The following is a 21,640-nucleotide window of genomic DNA, read 5'->3' on the forward strand; positions in this document are numbered from 1 at the left end:
CAAGGAGGCAGGACTGATGAAAACCTACATGTGACTTTAGATTCACAGCCTTCCTACGGCAACTCTACCAAGTACAAATTGGCTTTCTGTGAAAAACTGTAAATAAAACATCCTTTACACATTTTCAAGTGCATAGTTTACATGTTCAGACTTGTATACCTGTTGCCAGTTTTACAGCAAAGAGGGAAAATGTTTTGACAGATGACAACAGAGGATAAGCCCTTCATCACGTTTCACTTTTATTGAACATTTTCTGCAAATGCAGCTTAAAACCTTGTTTCAGATTGCACGCATCAAGTTAAGCCATGATAAATCAATACTTGTTGAAATCCAAATCCTGTTAGGTAGTGGTCAATTTCTGTAGTTAGAGAAATTACAACAGTGTAACAGTCATTCATAAAAGCAGTATGGTGCAAGAGGCTCTTTGGTGCCAAAAAACTGTCAGTTATGCATTTATGAATGCTACTGAGTAGAAAGCAATCCAAATTACAACTCCTCCTCGCAGTGCTATAGGAACGTTAAAGGACACTGGAGACTCCTATATCTTGAGTAGTCTGTGAAGAAACATCACCATTAAAGCAAAGCTGTATAAAAACCAATGAGAAAAGGCTTAAATGAGAAAGTACATCCTATCTTTCCTCCTGATACGCAGGTCAGGTAATGCCCCACTCTGCAGTAGGCATGTTATTTAATCATATTTGAAGTGATCTACACAGTGAGAGCTGTCAGATCATTGCCTTAAAGTTACACCCACTTATATGGGCACTTACGTGGCAATGTACTTCCAACATCTAAATCTTCATTAGTGCCTGAAGAACATACTGCTTACACACCAGCATGTGCTCAGAACGCAGTTGTAAGTCAAATACCTTGAGTTCAGTAGAAAGCCCGGATTTCAAGTGAAGTCTAAGAAATCCTAAAATAACTTGCAAATTCAGAGATCTACTCACGCTTTTTTTTTTTTGAAACCATGTGAGTGTAATAAAAACACAGACTTACTTGTGAGTTTTTCCTCCAAACTACAACGTATAGGCCGATCCTCGCGTAGATATACACATATATACAAAATTTATAGAAAAATGAGACCTGTAGACAAGATTCCTAACTTGAGCAAAAGAACACTACACACACGATGAAGGAGAAACAGAGATAAATAGCCAGTTCTGTCATCACAAGCACTTATGGCTCCACACTAACTTCAGTCATTATTGCATGCATTAGAAGCCTGGAGTTGCAAGTACCTCTGAGCCTCAACTGCTCTTCCAGAATATCTCACTTTCAGCCTTATCTAAAATTCAAGGTACTACTAGGTCTGTCACATAGACGAGGAAGAAAAAACTCATGTGATTTGCTACAGCATTAAGTGTTGTTAATTACACAACCTGGCCGGGTTTAACAAAACTGCAAGTTTCCCTTTCAAAATCTACTCTAACTTGAATCGCCTGCACAGTAAGAAACAGAAAATACCCAGCTTCTCACACACTCATTTAGAGCTAAAATGTTCTCCTGTTTCCTTTAAAATGCAAGCTTGTTTCACTGGACTATCACTGCAAATCCTACATTTCACTGTGCCGCTTCAGCGTATTTCTGTATACAGCTGAAACATTTGCACCCCCTAGCTGTCATAGGTAAGACACAGTACTTATATCTACCTTACATTCACTTTAAACTTCAAATTTATTGAGGCAGTTTATATCAATGTATCCATAAAATTGTTCAGAAATAACCCAAGTATACCATTTAAACATCTTCGTGATTTATCCATTGACACACTCAGTACACAAACAACCCAGCCTCTGTACAGGTTCATCACATGCAAACCACCCATAAAGACAAAAACTTTAATTAAAAATAAGTCACAACTCAGTGTACTGTTTCAACTGCATCTCCATTTACCAAATGGCACATTGAATATTCTCTAAAATAAGATGTTCTTAACAATCTTGTTAAAAAATTCTTGGGCAAAATATTTCTAGACTTAAAAAACATCAAGATTTTTCAAAACACTCAAGATACTATACAACTTATAATAACCTTGAAAGAGGTTTACAAGGTTGTTAACCAAGGTATTTACATACCAAATAATGTAAAGCAAAAAATCCGTATTTCTAATGACAAAAAGGTGATGCATTAAAGATTTATGAAATTAAAATTAAGGCTCTTTGTTATAGTTCTTTATGTAACTTTACATAATAGCCAACTTTGGAAATGTCAGTCTTGCACATTCTTGTCAATCTACTGCATTTAAAGCAGTAGAGTATATTAAGTATTACTTTGAATAATTACATTGCTACTTCTATGTTTGAGCATGCTTTTGAAACACTGTAATTATGAAGTATTTACAATGTGTAGCCTTCAAACCTTATGTAAAAGCACAAGTATGACTGTTCGATTTGAATACAAACAACATACTTGCAAAAACATTTTTACTTCTCAAAATTAAATGCAAATCCCTACAATCTTAATAAGCAAACCAGCTCTGAAGTCATAATATGTGCCTGAATGTGGACAGTAAAAGTGAAGTAACTCAGACAGTACTGTTTTTCATTTCACGCCGAACCATTCTTTGTATCATACTGTTTTCTTTAAGCACGTAGAAAAATTAAATATTTCCTTAAAAAATTATTCCAAGACCTACGTATGCTTTCAGAGCGATGTCCATAGGTTCCTTGAAAAATCAATACTGTCTAGCAGGTTGTAATGATTGGTCCACAGTTTATTTCAGGATGTGTGTTCAACTAGAAGCAACTTGCTGTTTCTCAATGTCATTTGTCTTAAAAGCACAGTGATATAAAACACTGAAGACAGAACAAAAAAATGGAATGGTAACCTAAGGATCAAATTCATTAGCCATTTCTCCTACTATATCAAAATTTGTAGTCAGAATTGTCTTTATTGACTTTATTTTTAATTTTTGTACACAAAGAAAAACATGTTCATATCCATCATGAACAAAAACTTAAAAAGGCAGAACTAGAAGACATTTGTGTCCTTCACCAAAGCAAAGCTGTGCTAAAGGTTCCAAACATTTCCATTTTTAAAATAAATATTTTCTTTTTTTTTCATTGTCTACATTCCAGTCTTCAGAGTGTCACTGGAAACTGCAGCCTATCATGAAATACACACTTTTAAACAGAGTCCCAGCTCACTGCGTTTGGTAACTTGCCATACCATATCCAGCTTGGTTAGGTATTACTGGAGCACCTTGTCCCTGGGCAGGCTGAGCACCAAATCCACCCATCCAGGCAGCAGATGGAGATTGGCTTAAAAAGGAACAGGAAAGGAAAAAAAGAGAAAGAAAAAAATCATGCAAGCTAGTCAGTTATTTACAAGATAGGAGGCTAAAAGAACATGAAACACTTCCTACACTACAATTTATACCAAAATAGAACAACTTATTCTTCTGTGAGTAATTCTGAAGCTTTTTATACCAGGTTAAATGTGACAACATGTGGTTTCTCAAAATATCATAAGCTTTTTTAGGAAAAAAAAAAAAGAAAAAAAAAAGAGTTCCACAAACCTTGGATTCCAGTTACACATACATGCCTTTGGAGGCAGTTGTTCTATAGGCATGTGCCTGTAATTCAACACCAGTGATGCAGAAACATAGAAATGTCCTCAGTGTTTAATTGGCATGAATAACACTGAGAGGTTTTTACCGGAGCTTAATATGCTTAACTGACAAGAGGTAATGAGTAATTAAAAAAGTAAAGAAGCTATTTTTGTTTTAAAGCAAACAAATATGGCTAACACTTCAGGAAGATACCAAGTATTAGAAGTCCAGCCAAACTCTGAAATTGCACAATTTCAGGAAGGCCATGATGTAGTTTATTTTCTCCACAATTAAAAGCCCTTTAGGCAAATATTGGGGCTCCCGGGCTCAGACTCCCCCAGTATTTGCAAGTAGAGATCATGACTTTTTAGCTATCGGATGTAACCACCATCTCAAACTAACATTAAAGCAGCCTTTGTTTACCTTGAGTCTCAAGACACCCATACGCACAAAACATCTTATCAACATGCCAGAGTGACTCACTCCACTATTTGGTCCATGATAATCATTAAACATAAGCTTTAGCACATTACAAGGCTTGAAACCTTGTGCAATCCTTCAATCAAATAAGCCTGAAGCCCAGATGCAACATTCCTGAAATATTTAAAATTAAGTACAATTACTCACTCTACTCCAAAACCCTGTTGATTCCATGCTTGGCCATACATTCCATATGACGGTACTTGCCATCCATTAGCCATATATTGCCCATACTGTTGTGGATTTCCATATACTTGGCTCCATTGACCCCACTGACTGTAATCCACCTAAGGAGAGAAGAATTCTTAATATTTCAGGATCTAGAGGTGAATTATGTTCCTTCCAAAGTGCTAAAGGTAAAATTTTTGACTCTTTTCAGTTGCACTGTCTACAACTATTGAGCCATAGTGAAATCAGAACAATAAGTGAGACAGCACCGCAACCTAATTAGATCCTTGTACAGAAAGTGTGTGAGCACACACGCTTTAAATACCAAGGGATATTTGGAAGGACAGTCAGCTAGTCTGCAGTAAGAATGCTAGCAAGAATCAGAATTACCTCCAAGTTTCTCCCTATCTTGAATCATATCCAGAAGACAGATATTCCACCAAAATCATTAGCCCAATTTGATGAACAACTGGAACATAACTGAGACAGAACATGGGATTTCATAAGAACGCTACTATATTTAGCTATTATAAATGGGAGGCATTGCAGGTGGATAATTAGTTGCTTTTGCGAAACAAACACAAGAACACACAATGAAGAGGATAAAACGCAGTTACCTGCTGGAAGTTTTTAGTCATATCAGGAGATTCTTTACCCCAGTAACATTTAACAACGTGTCCTTCAATTGTGGTTCCGTTAACTGAAACAATAGCATGTGCTGCACTTTCATGAGTTGAAAATCTAAAGAATGTAAAGACAAGCTGATGTTATTCTTTATAGCACTTTCAATTGATTGTTAAAAAATAACAACTCTACACATACAGGAAAATCCAGTGAAAAAGACCTGCTTTCATTGATCATCTTCACAAGTAAAAAGATTGGTGGCTACTTTTAAAAGCTGCAAATTTTCCTAAGAACACATATACTCAGAACAGATCTGTAACAGATTTTAAGACATCAGCAGAAGTTGATTCAAGTGAAATCCACGAAAGATTAAACATCGGTGTATTAACAAAATCACAGATTTTCTTTTCCTTCATCCATACCTGACAAATGAGTAACCTTTTTCTGGAAACACTCTTATTTCCATTATCTGTCCAAATGGTGAAAAAGTCTGTCTCATAAGTTGATCTACAACACACAACATTTCTGAATTAGTAGCCATCTTGATGCCCAGAAAGTTTCGGTAATAAAAGGATCAATAAAACAAATCATACCTGTTAGCCCAGAAGCAATTCCTCCACAGTACACAGTACAATTTTTTGGACTTGACTGATTTACTACATCTTCAAATCTTAATTGCTTTGTATTATCTAGAAAGAAAAGAGACTGGTTTTAAGCATCGGGCTAACAGCAATCCCAGAGTCCCAGATACTTACCTCATACAGGTACAGAAATTATATGCTTAACAAACATCCAATATTTAATATTAACAAACATCCAATATCCAGTAGTGCCATCACTATGTTAACATAACATACCAGAAAAAAATATAACAAATTTTTAAGATCTGGAAGTTAAGCTAGACATTCAGTTGAGAAGTGACAACGCTTTGGCAATACTGTTACTCTTCTCCACTTAGCAGTGCCATGCAAGAGTCAACAAACACAGCAGAGCTTTACACAGCCTTACTTTCTTGTGTACTTTTGGGGGCTGGTGGTTTCCGTGTTGCCCAGTTGGTTCTGATCTGACGGCCTCCTAGCCACTGGCCTCCCATGTGTACAATAGCATTTTCTGCATCCTAAAGAGATCAAAGTAAAGACTACTAACACATGCAAACAAGAAGCGCATACAAGTCTACAGTATTTAGTTGTCAGGTAATTCCAATGACGAAACAGATAACTGCTTTAAAAGCACATGAAATTCACTAAAGTCACATAGAAACATCCAAAATCAATTACCATGAAGAAAATCTGTCACACAGAAGGCCCTCACAAGTGATTTGGCAAAGCCCTCCCCCTCCCTGCATATACAGTCATACATACTCATTTTGTCAAGGTTGTGTATCTGTATCAGAGCATTTGATGGCTGCCCAAAACAGTACGAAAGTCACAGAGATGCCAGAAGTGATTATTGAAATGAAACAATTATAAATGCAGAAAATCAAAGGATTCTGCCAACAGACTGTATGAAAAACATAATATACAAGAACATAATTGATAGTAACATATGAAAGGTGAAGAAAGACTTTTTAAATCATCAAAATTCCTGACGGGCAAATTTCTCAGCTGTAATCCAACTCAAGTTTATACCATGCAGTATGTGTTACAAAAGATGTTACATAAAAGATTCAAATGCAGCCTTCTACAATCTTAATATGTACTCAACATAACAGACCACATTTAGGTAGAAAATTTTCAAGTTCTGGAGGGCTGAATACTAGCTAATAAAAAAAACCTCCAATGCCAAGATAAAAATACATCGAACACACAGCTTCCTGCTATCCATCCCTCCACCCCCCCCCCCCCCCCCCCCCCCATCCTCTCTTCTACCTTTTGGAGGAATGCAATTTATGTCTGAGCACAGACTGCATTTTAAGTTTTGTAAATGTTAAAGGCATTGTATACATGCATATGCACACAAAACCAAACACTCATGGCCCACATGGCTTAACATCTTATCTTGAACATAAACTAAAAGACAACCTCTGGGTTCACACTGTAAGCAAAGGAAAGGTTTGCTAATTCTGCAAGAAGCAATTTGTCCCCCCTGCCAGCTCTTTTGAAATAAGAGAGGCAGAGCAAACAGTACATATGTTTGAAACGTTCCTCCAGGGGCACCAAGTTTAAGAAAGAAAATGTAAAGCACAAGAGACAAAGGGAGCACGTGGACAATTCACAGGTGTGTGACTAGCATCTTCCTGCTGCACACCAGAGACCCTTCCACCTGTGCTCCTTAAAATAAATTACAAACTGACTAGGAAAACAAACTAGCTCAAATGATCCTCTCTGCTAGTCTTGATGATTGTAGCTGAGGCAAAAGTGGAACTGAGCCCATGCTGCTGTAACTGTTCCAGTTTGATTCAACAATTCAGTTTTCTGATCACTGTAGTGTGCATTAACACCCTAAAATGTTTAAGGAAAACTTCACACCACTTCCCAAGCTGTCCTAAATGCATCCTGAAACACATGCAGCCCAGTTTTCCTTTAAAATTAACTTCAAAAATTACAAAGAATTACTTGAGGCAGTAGTACTGCTATGAAGAGTAGGGCAAAACACTGTAAATCAGTGATACACTGACTAAATTCTACAGATAACATCTACAATACCTCTACCAGAAAAGGACACCAGTCACTTGTCTGAAGCATTACCTTTCATAAGCATACATAAAGTTATCCTTTTTGTAATAACATTCAACAGAAAACCAAGCAAAACACGTGAAGCACAGAATCAAATCTTAGCTGTAAATGAATTGCTCCATGGAAAGAGATTTCAAAATGCTGTAAAAACTCAAAAGCAAACGACCAACCAAGAGCTCCTTTAATGAGAAGCAGACAAATGAAATCAACTGTACTTTAACATACAATACAAACAGCAGGCAGCGTTAGGTCCTCGGGAAGACTGAGCTTCGGCATGAACCGAAACCTGTCCAACACCCAACCCAGCTGTGTACTGCCACACCCCCACTCCTTAGGGACAAGGGCTCCAGGACTTCATTCTGTGGGAGCTTCTATCTTCACTTACAAACCCACACCGGACTGCTGCAACTCCTCAGCTAACAGACCCAAAGCACAGCATTCCAAAGCTCTGATCACTCCACACAGTGCAGAAGAGGCGGCTCAACAGACAAAGATAAACAACGCTACATTCTTGCAGCACTGCAATCATCTGAATTGTTTCAAGCTTTTCTAAACATAACAGACATTTCTTACTACGTTAACTTTGCTTTCTAAATTCACACGTACTTCACTGGGGAAAGCCTGATACGCAGGGAATACAGAAACAGAGGAAAAACAACAAATGAAAATCTGCAATTATTTTAAATCAATGTTATTACTTACCAGTTTGTTATAAAAAGATACAAAACCATAGCCTTTTGATTTTCCAGTTGCCATATCTTTAACTACCCGTGCATCCCTGTGGAAAGAAGCACAGCTATATGAGGGTAGAATCAATAACTTGCAAAATAAAAACTAAAAGGAACCACACACACTGTATTGTGAGCATAATTTTTCTTATAAATTCAGTTAGCCCTAAAACTAATCATTCCTGAACTCTCCCTATCGCTTCTTTACCTGTTAGAAAAAAGCAGTAGGACAAAAAAAATAACATGTAATAGACATGCAACCTATCCACATAACCTATACTGGCTATAACTAGAATGGTCAGATTTGAACTATAAGAGAAACAAAATTGCCTTTTCTAAAATTCTATTGGCTAGGGCCCTCTAAAGTTTACTGCTCTATAAATTACTGTAACAATTCTATCTAGTTTACCATGCATTTTCTAAATAGTTAAATGTCTTCTGCCTAGTGATACAAAATATATGAAATATTAAAAAATCGAAAAAGAGGAAAAAATAGGAATTAAAAGGCATACATGGCCTGTTAACAGATTTCTTTATTTTTCTTGGTCAATTCTCTACCATCATTTTGGAGTTTGGGCAGCTGTAAATTTTGAAAAATTGACATTTTCAGAAATTTAAGAAAGGAGAATAAAACTAACAACAATGCTAAGCACACCAGTACGAAAACAACAAATTTACACAGAAATTTTAGTGAGTAAGTTAAAATGATTGGAAATATAGAACTGCACTGAATATAGAATGTTAAAATGTAAATACTAAAATATGTATATAATAAATAATGTATAATAAGAATAAATAGAAATGAGAAAAAATCTACAACTGAGTTCCAGTGTGCACAGTTCCTTGCAGTTAGCCTTCAAGATCCTGTCCATTCTTATGAGCAATTCTGCAAAATAACCAGAATGCTATTACTTTTAATTGTGACTTGGACTTTAGAAAAACTGCAGGTCTCAGGTATAAATATAGATTGAGAAACAGAAACCTGAATTATTCTCTTATATCCATTTTCAAACAGTATTACTTACCACATTAAGAGACAAAAAGTAAACAAAACAGCAGAAGTAAGAAATCAGATTTATGCTTCAATTAAAAATATGCGTACAGAACAAGAGAAAAATAGGAATTTTGTTCTTAGAAATATATTCCCATGAGGCAGTACAAAAACGTTCACGTGCAACTTTAAAGGATTGCTATAAAGATAAGCCAGTAACAGATAACAGACTTTATTGTAGCAGTACTCTTACATGCATACTTCAGAACTTACAAGCATTGTTGTAATGTCAAATATGTTCAATTAAAACGTGAGATCATTTGCAACCACCTGGATTTTCTGAGAGAAGTTTAAGCTCTCTCTTAACTAACAGAAGTGTGCACATATAATTTTGAAAACAACGTCTGATTTACTACAATCTTAGCTGTTATCTGAAAAAGTTATTTATTCTAATGAATATTAACTTTTTGAGAACTTTCATAAGCTATGCAACTGGTTGCTTCATACATTAGTATTACAATTGAGTGGCTTTCTATACTGCCTATAAAATGCAGTATGAACAAAATTCACTGAAGATGCAATGTTTGTAATTGTAAATTCACTATTCTGTACACATTCTGAACAATAAAAAGTCACACTTAGAAACAGTCATCAAATTTTACTAAGAAGTTGAAACATATCAGGGTACAACTTAAAAGCATACTGCTTTCAGCAAAACTGGAGCACAATTACATTACTAGATTTACAAACGTGATAACAGATACAGATACAGACATGAAATAATAATAATCCCTCTTCACTGCCCACCCAACAAAGAAATTAACATTAGAAAAATCATTTAAAAGGTAAGAAATAACATTTCAAATCAGCACCAAATTTTCACTGTCATATTTTCTAACCAGTATTGGCAATGTTTATTATGATACTTACGATATTTTACCAAAAGGAGCAAAGGCTGACTTGATATCTTCTGTTGTTATTTCTGGACTTAAATCCCCAACGAACACGTGGAAGTGATCTGAAAATAAATAATTTGCTAATCAAATATTTAACTGCTATCTACAGCTTTAACTCCTGAAAAAGTGATGCTCTGTGCACAGCACTGGGAACCAGGAACAGTCAGGATTCCACTTGATGAGCAGCAGCAATTAAGTCTGTTCACTCCAGTTTCCCCAGTTGCAAGACAGAAACAGAAGAATTAGTTGGCAAAATTCTATTAAACACGAGATGGGAAGGAGAAAAGTTATGTTCGAATGTATTTATGGCAATTACTACCACGTGCTATGAAGTATTTGTGTAGAAGTAATACTGTGCCATTACTTTACTTACTGGATGTATCTTTTTTCTGGCTACTTGGTGTTGTTGCCCAGTTTACTTTGACCTCCTGAAAATAAGTACAAGATTTAGTATAAATTCATAACATTCTTACATGCTATAAGGTCATGCAAGGGCTGGTCACAGTTGTCAATATTACCAAATCATCCTTCAATATAAATGACTACAGCACTTGAAAAAAACAATTAAAAAAAAAATCAAAGGATGTTTTCTAAATACAATTTTTACTTTCCACCGAACTTTAATAATATTTAACTTTGGTGAACATTTCCAACAAATAAATGTCCCATAGTTTTACTAATACATATATGTACTTTTTACAAAGACAGTATCCTTAAGACTAAGATTACAACATAAACAACTTACCTTTCCCAAAATTTTTCTCCCATTCATAGCAGCTAATGCAGCAGCTGCATCTCTGTGTTCATAAAATTCCACAAAGCAATAAGGGTCATTGCTTGTATGCTGCAAAACAGAAAATCCAACAGAAGAGTTGACCCTTCTGCTATCGGGTTGCTGAGAAGAAAATCCAGGAAAATATATTACTTACAGCTAGAAACTTTAAGAATTACTTGCATTAGATTTATGAAATAGCCTTTGAAATTACACTTAAATGTAAGAATTTTTAAGATGGATTTTTCATTAAAGGTGTAGCAATTTCTGAAGTATAGTTTAGTTTTTGTGAGGTCTCAGTACTTCTACTGAACTAAAAATAATTCAACTACCAGAAAAGTGATCTGAAGACTGGATGGAGAGGAGGGGAAAAAACAGGAGGAGCAGAAGGAACCAAGACAGTTTTCTGCCTCTAGTAGATACTCAAAGCTTGAAAGGTTTGTTTCCCACATTCTTTTTCATCAGTTTTCTCACTCCCACTACTTAAAATGTCTCATCTTATTTGCCTGAAAACCATTCACAGTCAGCAACCCAGAGATTGCGTACTCTTGGCCTCCAATGGAAAATGCTACACCTAATAACTGGGAAATGCCCCTTAAAAGATCTGAAAATAGTTGAAGATCAAGGGAGAAGATACCAATCAATTGATCTCTAATCTCTTACCTTGGGTAACACCTCTTTTTGTGCACTGACTTAAAAACAAAGCTCCCTAAGGTATTAAATGTACCAGAGTAGGAAGTGCAACAAACACAAAAGTCTTCAGGAAAGGTGATCGAGGAGAAGTCATTATGAGAATCCTAACTTAAATACTCAATTTTATCTCCCTAAAAAACGTCACAAGTACAAAAGCTACAGCCTCACACTAAAGTATCTTCATTACCTATGCCACCTGTCCACGGACCAAAAGACAACAGGTATAAAAAGAAACTAAAATTATTTCTTACATGGTCAAGGAAGGATCTAAAAACTGCTTTGACATCAATACTCTTCCACATTAACTTCTGCCATTGTCAGGAAAAGCACAGCACTAACTGAAATTAAGAATAAGCCTTTATTGGTTTTACTATTTAACTTCTGAATGTTTGTTCAAGCATACATGAATAAAGAAATCCTAACTCTGACCTATAAAACTCAACTGTACATTTTCAAATGTAGTTCTGTCTAAATCTAAACAATGGAAGCTATGAAGTGATAGCCAAACTGACCACAAGGCCTTTATACATCTAAAATGATAAAGCAGTCTGAACCTTCCATCTAAATACTTCCAGAACTATGCGCTCCTACCATGCAAAAATAACAGACGGTGAGACAACATATCTGAGATTATAACAAGGAGTTTAAGTCACAAGAGCCATGAAGTGCTCTGAAAGCACGTTTGCCTCGGATGCACTGAAACAGCAAGCCTTAACTCACCCCTTTTTCCATATGACATTCCTGCTGTACTGAAAACAAGATCTGTGAAACCCACTTAAGGCCTTAGCAGATTTAGTGCAGTTTACACCTCAAATGAAGCATACGATACATTACTTTCATACTGTGAGGTCGTCTTTTGCACTATGAATCTGTCTGAACAGAAAGAACAGCCTCTTTTGTAGACATCCAGCTCTTTAGGTGCTCAAGATACCTGTAAACGCTAGCTACAACACTCCTCTGAGTATTACATGCTCCCAAAATAAACACTTGAAATCTCTGGCCACTTAATATGGTCACACCACACCTTCTGCAAACTGGCTAAAAATTAAAAAAACCCACACAAACGGAAAATATTCAGATATAAATTTGACTGACTGAGATAGCAACAATAGGCAGAGAAGAACTACTTAAACATAGCACAGAGGCTGTGAAAAGTTTACAGTACAGCATTTAGAAGGATGGTCAATAACCACAGACACTTTTGCCCTTAAAAGCATGGTAGCAGCAAGCCAATTCCAGCCTAGAATCCAACCACTTGAAGTTAACTGGGTACTAAATTTCAAGGCGTAAGCATATTATTTCTATACGACCTTTCAGGATTTTTGTAGTTTTTTTTTTTTTTTTAATTACTGAACCACTTACACCTTATATAAAATGTTAAAAACCTGCAAAAGACACAGGTAAAGGGGCACTGCTAACATCTGCAGTCCACACTGTTTACAGCTGTTACTGTAGCAGGCTTGAAATCTTACTTTAAAAAAAAGATACTGTCCTCCCTTCTTCCTCCCTAAATTAATTCTTTGAAGTGAAAAGTCACTTTAGTAAATTGCTCCATATTAATACAAAATCTACAGTAGATCTCAAATGCACACATATACCTGAAAGGATGCAACCGAGCACTCCTCTCAGGTACTCCAAAGGTGAAATCTACTGCCCTTTATCTTCAAGTATTAATTCCCTTCTCATTAAGATCCTTCCCCCTCTCCCTTTGTGAAGTTTGCCAGATGACTTCAGGTCAGCCAAGGTGGACAGCACACAGAGTAAATGGGTAGTGGAATATCGCAGAATTTCCCTCATGATAGACTGCTTGGTGACAGGTGCTAAGGTCAGCTGAGTACATTCACTTCCATATGACTGAATATAGCTGCAAGTAGCTTTGTTTACATACTTATTTCATAAAGATGTCTCGCTTGTTATTTCTGTGGTTATATTAAAATAAATCAAGTAGTGGAATTTCTTATCTGGTTCTTAAGGAATCAAATTGACGCTGCCACCTCTCAATCAGCCAATGGTTGGAGTGGCAGTATTCTGAAGAGTATGACAACCACTATTTCTTCAGAGAAAAAACCAACAGCTGTGCTCTGTAACGCATTCCATTTTGTTCTGCTCATCCTTCTCCAATAACCTTGCAGAGAACACAGCAGAACTCCTTTTACTTTCACTAGAAAGTGCTAATAAAAATGCCACAAGACGAGAAGGATTAAACGAGCATCAGGTAGTTAATGTGCAGCCAAAACAATAAAAAGAAACAAAAACAGTGTGTCATTTTGAAAGGAAAAGAAGATCACAGAAGAATTACAAGCAGCACTCCTAAAATGATGAGTCTTGCGATCAGGATTGTTTAATATTTCATTAATGATCCTGACTGCAAAACTGAGGTGACTGCACTAAGGAAATCTGTAACAACAAGTTAGTAGGAACCACCAGAAATAGTAATAAGAGCATAAAGAAAAACAATTTTAGAACCAAAAATAAAACCAAGTATAAGTTCTAATTAGTCCCTGCCTGCCAGAAGACCATCAGTTAGAAATGCAGAAAGAAGGAAGACCATAAGGCAGCAAGAAATTGCCTGAGATAGGTCAGGAAGATTACAGAAATGGCTACCAACACTAAATGAATCAGAGAATCTACAAGATAAAGGAGATAGTATTAGTACTTACCAACACATAGTACTAAAAAACCTTATGGGAATACTATGGAAACTGTTGCTTTATTCCAAGAAAAAAAAATGTAAGAACAGGCAGGTGCAGGCAAGAGCTACTTGGACTGACAAAAAAAAGGCTCCGGAATAGCAAAATGCATTTTGAAAGATTTTTGACTATACATCCACAGTGAAGAAAAGGGAAAAGAATTACTGAGACTCATGTGTAAATAAAGACAAAAGCATAAAGACAACAGCCATGAATAACATTGGAGACGACAAAGTTTTTGATCATCAGAACAATATGGTTCTGAAGAGAAAGGGGTGGCAATCCTTCACATTAAAGTGGAATCTTATCATCAGCTGATAAAACAGATGTGGCAGGGCTACCAGCAAGAGCACAGGACTGTTCTCAACAAAAGGTCTCTTCTGCAAAAAGTTACCAAAAAATACAGAGAAAAATCAACCCTCCCAAACCATTACCAGTAACATCAAAAGATGCCCCCAACTCCATTGATTTTTGATAATTTAGGATAAAATTGTGTCTGCCACTCCTCTGGAAGTAAAGTCCTTACCTCTGTTATCATTTTACAGCTTTTGCATGGTCCAATCTGGCTGAATAACTGAAGTATAAGGACTTCAGTCACATCTCTGGAGAGGTTTCCTACATAGCTACACAAGGAAATAAAACAAAGAAAGACATTAAAATGTAATTATTTTAAAACCTTAAATAACTATGACAAAAATTCTCCATTTAAAATCCCAGGCATCTTAATCTGAAAGACATTATTCACAAATGATTTCACATTACGGCTTTCATGCAATATCCATGTGGTCTTTAAGTTATAAAGTTGGCAACACAAGTGGGAAGAACACAGTGCCTGGAACAGCCATAATACTACCATTGATACCTAGCACCAAACCTTCCTTTGGCAGAGAAACATCAGAAGCTGGACGACACTGCTTGAGGATGCTGGAGAGAAAAACCATCTTTGCCCAGTTGGTTGAAGTTTCACTTCCCACTGAGCACCTACCTGAAGCCTACTTTTCACTGGGGTACAAACTCATACCAAACTCCTGTTATTTCAGTAGTAGTGACTGAATGTAGATTATGCTGCCTTGCAAAGGACCAACTCCATTTTTCCGTTTTCCTGAATTGGAAAAGCAGCCCACCCACCAACAGGCAAAGCACACAGCATATGCCATAGGAATGCTCCACACACATTATGTATCTCAACAGCTACCACCTCTGTAAGAACTGCCCCCAGATTTGGCAGTGGTACTTTAATATCACCCATACTTACAGACTTTACCTATAAAGTCATAGAAATTTCACAACTTGGAACTATTTTTATGAAGTTTGGATATTCTTAAAATTACCCACAGAGACAAAATCCAATAGCAGTTTGGAAAGCATTCCTAAACAGTCCATTAGAGCGTAACACTGAAAAATTAAAGCCGGGTCACAGAGGTGGCTGAGAAAAAGTCGAACACACATCGAACGCTTAAAAAAAAAAAAGCATGACCAAACTGGAATCACACTCTGTTTATCATCAGTGATCAGTCAAGAGGAGGGCTTCTCGTATCAACAGAGCTCAAAATCACTAGCAGAGGTGCATTCGTCATTTCTAAAAACAATTCTGACCAAAGATAAGGTGTACAAATGTAAATCTGCAATTTAGCTGTTGAAAAAAAAATACACATTTCAGTCATTATACTCTAATCTATTGCAGATTTTCATACTACAGCAAACAAATCTGTCCAAGTTGTTAATACACTTCAGTGAGATAAACTTAACATGTGCTTAGTCAATGCACAAGCAAAGCTCTTGTCAGAGCAGCAATTTAAGCATGGACTTCTCTCGTATTCAAGTAAAATTTGTAAAAGCTATGTCTGTGTTTGACAGCTGGACCTCCATTTGGATTGAGCAAGATTAAAACTGACACTACTTGTTTTTATTTGAACTGGACACAAAGAAATGAATGTTTTCCTTTATGCTGATACTCTTTCAACAGCTACCCAAGAGCTCCATGCTCTCTGCTTGGAGGTAAATGCTACACAGGATCCAGAGCAACTCTCTCATGTGATACCACCCAAGCACAGGAATATCCATTACAAGTATTCACCCATTCTTAACTTCCTAACTAAATACATACGAATTAGTAGACATCACTAATGGAAGCTGCATTCGTTTCCTGTGTAGGTATTTCAGTAAGTAAAAACTTGACAAATTTAAGGTGGCAACTGGCCTTATAATGGGGTCTCTCTCGCTGACTTTTCAATGCCCTATTCCAAAAATTCATCAGTTAAACATCCAGACCTTATATCACAAACCTTAACTCCATTTGTTAATCATTCACCAAGTTAAAACTGCCAGTGATATGCAGTTTGAAGTAGAAATACTAACCACAGCAGATATTACCAAAATCCAATGGAAAATATGATTCCTACTATGAGTTCCCACATAAATGTCTATACTGACATGAGCTTATTCCCAGAACTTGCTCTCCTTCTATCTTCTCAAACTGTATTAGCTAACAGCACACGGAAATAAGCACCTGTTCAGTAGCACCGACATGAAAGAAAATACAGTGAAGTCCTTTTAACTTCAGTCCTACTGTGAAGTCAATACAGGAAGCCAAAGTCTCAGTATCTTCTGCATAATACTAATACTTATTGCAGGAATGCAAGAACTCTGAAAAGCAGTTTGAAGAATTCTTTTTGGTCTGACCAAAAAAGCCAGGAAATCTGTTCCTTCAAAATCTGTCCAATTAAGATAAGTCAGGCCAGCTTTCGGAAGAACTACTAGCTGGTTTTCAGTACCACTGTGTCTCCTTTGAGGCAGCTGTGAGAACATACCGTAAATTTCAGCCACAAAACAGGCCGCTTCTTCACAAAATAAGTAAATAAATAAATAAATCAGCAGTGTAATTTGGGACCGCCTGATGGATAGATTCAGAAGGGCTGTAAGCTCCTCGTGGTCCATCAGTTCTCTATGTTTATGATAAATACTGCTTTGATGTCCAACATTACGGCAATCAGAACCCAGTAATACCTTTCACAAGCTGCTAACGCGCTCCAATTTGAATACACACCCTGAGACTGCTCCACCAGGAGAGGTTCATGTAACAAAGACAGCACACACAGACCCAGATCTCTGCAAGTGCATGTAAAATAAGTGACTACAAACCGCTACAAGTTTGAAACAATAGACTAAAGCTTGATGGTTGCTTGTACACTTGTAAGTTCGTACATTCAGTACAGTTAAAAGATGACTTGGGAAAAGAAGCACCATACAAGCCAACAGCTTCAGCATACTATGTCTGAATGCTTGTTGGGCTCCATGATGTTCATGAATGCCTTCCAGATCAGGATATGCTATAATTCCATGAATACTGTATCACTAATGAAACAAACACACTCAACACATTTGGAGCAGAAACCTTACCTCTCTGGAAACAAAGCTTCTCAGCTGATGCTAATCACATACTGCCAGACAACTGAGGCACCACTTCTTAAACTCAACTTGTGCATGATAGAACACGGTGCTTCCTATTCTACTTTATGAAGCCAAAATGAGCAGAAACACACCCAAAGAAAACATACGGCTTTCAAAAAGCTATTCCACAGTACATCCATCTTTTTGTTGTGTTACATCCTGTAGAATACACCATTCAAACTTAAAAATCATCACAAAACTCAAAGCAGCACTTACTACACTCATACAGGCTGTTAGCTTGGTTAATGTAACAGGGCAGCGAAGTTCTGGCTTTTTGCATGCAGGCAATAGCATTTGTTCTTTTCTGCAAGTTTGAAGCACTTAAAGACTAATTAATTAAGTACGTACAACAAACCAAACCACATATTATATAGCCTGATACAAGTTTCAATATGTTACACTTGAAAGTGGCTGACAACACAAATAAGAAACCGTGTTTGAAATTCTGATATCTTGCAGAATTGCATGAAGAATGAAAGACACACATCAGCAATTAGTTTCAGAATTAAAACCTTAGGCTTGAACAAAAAGATTCTCTTTGTGGGGGTAAATGGGTTTTCATTCACTCCAGACAGCTGAGGAAGAAAGGGACGTTTGCAGCCATTACTTTTAGGCCCAGGAAAGCTCCCCTACACATTGTTTGAATGAAAAACAGAACAAATGTTTTTCATACTCAGACAGACAGCATGCAAGGAGTGGCAGATTCTAATGAAGAAAGTATGATAAGAAGTAAGGTAACTGATGGAGTGAGAACTGCCTAGAAACCCTAGCAGCATCTCTAATGGTGCCAGCGAGCTATAGGAAATGATATGAAAAACCTATGCAGTAAACTCTACCAATAGAATCTTGCTCTGCCTGAGGACTGAACCAAAACAAGGCACAAAACATAAGCAAACCCAACTCAGGATTCACAGCTGAAGAGCTGTACTTCTGCATCCTACCTGAAGTCCACAGTACTTACTATACAGTGCGGCAAGGCTAATGATGGAACAACTCGTGCATATAACAACTGTTCTTAATTTTTTTTCCAAGGCCATTAATAAGAACATGAAAAATGGCAACTTTTTCTTCCTGTAGTAAGGGGCAGCTAAAAACACCAACAACACACGAAGTTTCTGATGGCCTAGTTTCCACCTTAAGGTACAATCAGAACTTTGATACCGCTCACAATGGAAAGAGATCCAACAGCACCCACAGACTGTTCTGTACTACATCTGATTTGAGGAGTGCTGACCAAAATCTAGATGCTGCTGTGAAAAATACCACATAAAGCCCACCCTTCTCAGGTTATCTACAACTTGTTCAAAGCAGTAAGGAAGAGTTTTGGGCAGAAGATACTTTCCATAAAGGCCTACTAGTGAGGAGAACCCTGAGGACAAAGAAAATGTAACTGACACCTAACTTCTATAGCAAGCCTCAGAAGATACCTTAAATTCTTTGAGGTTCACAACCGATCATGACTGAAAACAACAAAGCAAACCCTTATGGTTTTTCCTTACTGAAGAAATAAACAAAATACAAAAGACATCTATAAAGCTGCCCTTAATTTATCAGCCAAGGGCTTCTGGCCCTTCATTAGGCTCTCTCCTGTAGAAACAAACTGAAGAGCTCAAATGACATTATTAGCTGTTCTCGGGAGGCAGTGAGCCCTTTACATACGTGCAACTGCTCTATGTATGAGAAATATTGGCCAGCATAACAATCTTAAAATAAGAACTTGCAGTTATAAATTTGAAGATATTTCAGAAAAAAAAGCCAAAACGTTTGTACTTGATGAAAACTGCCCTAAAAGGTTAAAAGGAAAGCAACCCTATGTGCCTGATCACTAGAAAGCTACTAGGAAATGAACATATGCGCTGTTCATTACTTTGTCGAGTTAAGTAGAGAGTCACATTCGTGCAATACCACATCTCTGGCAGTTGCAGCGATGGCATTTCAGACACTTTAGCATAAAAATAATTTTTCCTTCATCAGTGACTATGGGCCAACAGTCACAGCTGGGTGCAGTAAGTGAGAAGAGCTCGCTTCGAGCGCTGTTAGGTAGGAGTAAAAGATGATTTTAAAACTTTGGCTAGGTATAGCACTTATTTACAAAGGAAGGAAAAAAAAGAGGAGGAACCAATCAGCAAAGGAAATGGACCTGGAGTAAAACACGGTGCACCTTTGCCCTTTTCCCTCTGCTCATTCTAAAGCAGTGCTCTGGAAACTACTCCCACTGTCAGGGCCAAGCACACTCGGACCACTCGGGACGTCAACACAGAAAGCATTGCAGATAGATTTATTCTATCTAACCCAAGGACTAAGCAGGTATCACATGACACCGCAAGCAAGTTAAGAGAACTTTGGCAGACGTCGGAAAGAGTGGGGAAAAAAAAGAAAACAACGCACCACAAATTGCCTCGAAAAGCCTTAAATGCCAAGTCATCATTTTGTGGTACTAGAAACAAAATAGAGCAACTCAGAGATATTCTGCTCTGTTTCAGTCGTTCCTCTTAAAGCGGCCTTCGATCCGAAGCACCCTGGAAGCCTTTCGGAGCTCTCCCATCCCAGTCCCGCACAGACAAAGGTTCCATGGGCGCTGTGCACCGCCGGGACAGCCCCGCACCGCCTCACACCCCCCAGCCACACATCTACCAGCGGAGCGGAGCGATCGAGAAGAGAACGATATGCTCTCCATTGCCTCATGTTACAGACAGCCCTCAGCGTAAGAGAACAGCACGCACGCAGAAAAAAAAGCCATACCTGCAGAGTTGAAAAGAACTCAATAACAAAACCTCAGTGTTATATTTTTGGACAGAAGGCAGACAGAAGCCACCGAGTTATCAGACGCTGCGTGGAGAGACACGGCCAGCACAGTTATTTCTCCTGCCAGGCCCCGCGGAGCGCTGCCGAGGCACAGCGCAACGCCCGCCGCCCGTCCCGCCGGGGCAGAACAAAGAAGTTGGCGGGGCCGGGGCCCTCAGCACCGCCGCGTTCCCTCCGCTCCCTCAGAGCCCGCCCGCCGGAGCCTCCCTCCTTCGTTCCCTCCCTCCCTCCCCGCACGGCTCCCGCTCGCCGTCCCTCCCTCACACGCCGCCCGCCAGCACCGCCGCTCCCTGCCCGCACCTCCCCGCCCCCGCGGCCCGGCCCCGCACCGCCCTGCCCGGCCCCGCAGTCCCCGCCGGCCCGCGGCCCCCTCCCCACTCACAGGGTCCGGGGCTGCCCGTCGTCTTCCATAATGGTGCGTGAGCTCCGCTCGCGGCCGGGGGCAGCGCCGGAGGGGGGGGCTCCGCCGCGCGGGGAGACGAAGGGAAGGTGAGGGTGAGGGCCCCGGCTGCCCCCGCTCCGTCTCGCCCCCTCTCCAGGTCCCGACACCGCAGCCCGAACGGGAGAGGGAAGAAGCACCACAAAATGGCCGCCGCCGCCACCACCAGACACTCAGGAAGCCGCGCTTCGCGCAGCCGCGCCCCGCCGGCCCGCTCCCTCTCGGCCCGGGTTCTCCTTCCCGGTCCCCTCCGCCGCGCCGCGGAGCGCTCTGGGGATCGTAGTCACTGACGGAGAGAGCGCGACGGGCCAGCGGGAGAGCCGCGGAGACCTTCTGGGTGCTGTAGTCCTTCGGCGGCCCCGCAGCCAAGGGGCAGAGCGGGGAGGGAACTACATCTCCCAGCATGCACCGCGGACCGGGCGCTGCGCGATGCTCTGCCGCGCGGATTGGCGGCAGGCAGCACGGGAAGGGGCGGTCGTGCGCGGTCCCGGCTCCCGCCGGCGCAGCGGGAGCGCGCAGCGTGGTGCGCGGAGGCTGCGTGTGCAATGTGGTGTAAACACAGAATCGTAGAATTGCTCAGGTTGGAAAAGACCTTCAAGATCATCAAGTCCACATA

General features: G+C 39.0%; 1 protein-coding gene across 10 annotated transcripts; it reads right to left on the reverse strand.

Moving 5' to 3' along the window:
• Positions 1-222: 222 nt before the first annotated feature.
• Positions 223-21,273, reverse strand: TIAL1 (TIA1 cytotoxic granule associated RNA binding protein like 1). Of its 10 annotated transcripts, none has more exons than XM_025152001.3 (12): positions 20,968-21,273; positions 14,857-14,953; positions 10,921-11,070; positions 10,549-10,603; positions 10,150-10,237; positions 8,203-8,278; positions 5,834-5,942; positions 5,419-5,514; positions 5,248-5,332; positions 4,819-4,942; positions 4,181-4,320; positions 223-3,263 (listed from the first exon to the last, which is right to left on the reverse strand). In XM_025152001.3, the coding sequence occupies exons 1-12, from the start codon at positions 20,994-20,996 to the stop codon at positions 3,146-3,148; spliced, it is 1,167 nt and encodes a 388-aa protein (XP_025007769.1). In that variant the 5' UTR covers positions 20,997-21,273; the 3' UTR covers positions 223-3,145. The 10 variants fall into 10 exon arrangements, with proteins under 10 accessions (XP_025007769.1, XP_046799235.1, XP_046799236.1 ...); XM_046943279.1 differs by lacking the exon at positions 20,968-21,273 and adding an exon at positions 20,850-20,881 and having other exon boundaries at positions 10,921-11,019; XM_046943280.1 differs by lacking the exon at positions 20,968-21,273 and adding an exon at positions 20,523-20,793 and having other exon boundaries at positions 10,921-11,019.
• Positions 21,274-21,640: the final 367 nt, after the last annotated feature.

The sequence above is a fragment of the Gallus gallus genome, chromosome 6 (assembly GCF_016699485.2).
Source record: "Gallus gallus isolate bGalGal1 chromosome 6, bGalGal1.mat.broiler.GRCg7b, whole genome shotgun sequence".
In the NCBI taxonomy this organism is placed as follows: domain Eukaryota; kingdom Metazoa; phylum Chordata; class Aves; order Galliformes; family Phasianidae; genus Gallus; species Gallus gallus.

What these genes read in the sequence shown, in the direction of transcription:
- TIAL1 (XM_025152001.3), bottom strand. Translation starts at nt 20,996, where the DNA reads ATGGAAGACGACGGGCAGCCCCGGACCCT. An exon ending in GCTGTAAAATGATAACAGAG is followed by an intron (nt 11,071 to 14,856) that starts GTAAGGACTTTA and finishes TTTTCTTCTCAG; the next exon opens with CAACCCGATAGCAGAAGGGT. An exon ending in TATCTTTTTATAACAAACTG is followed by an intron (nt 5,943 to 8,202) that starts GTAAGTAATAAC and finishes TGATCTCTTTAG; the next exon opens with GATGCAGAAAATGCTATTGT.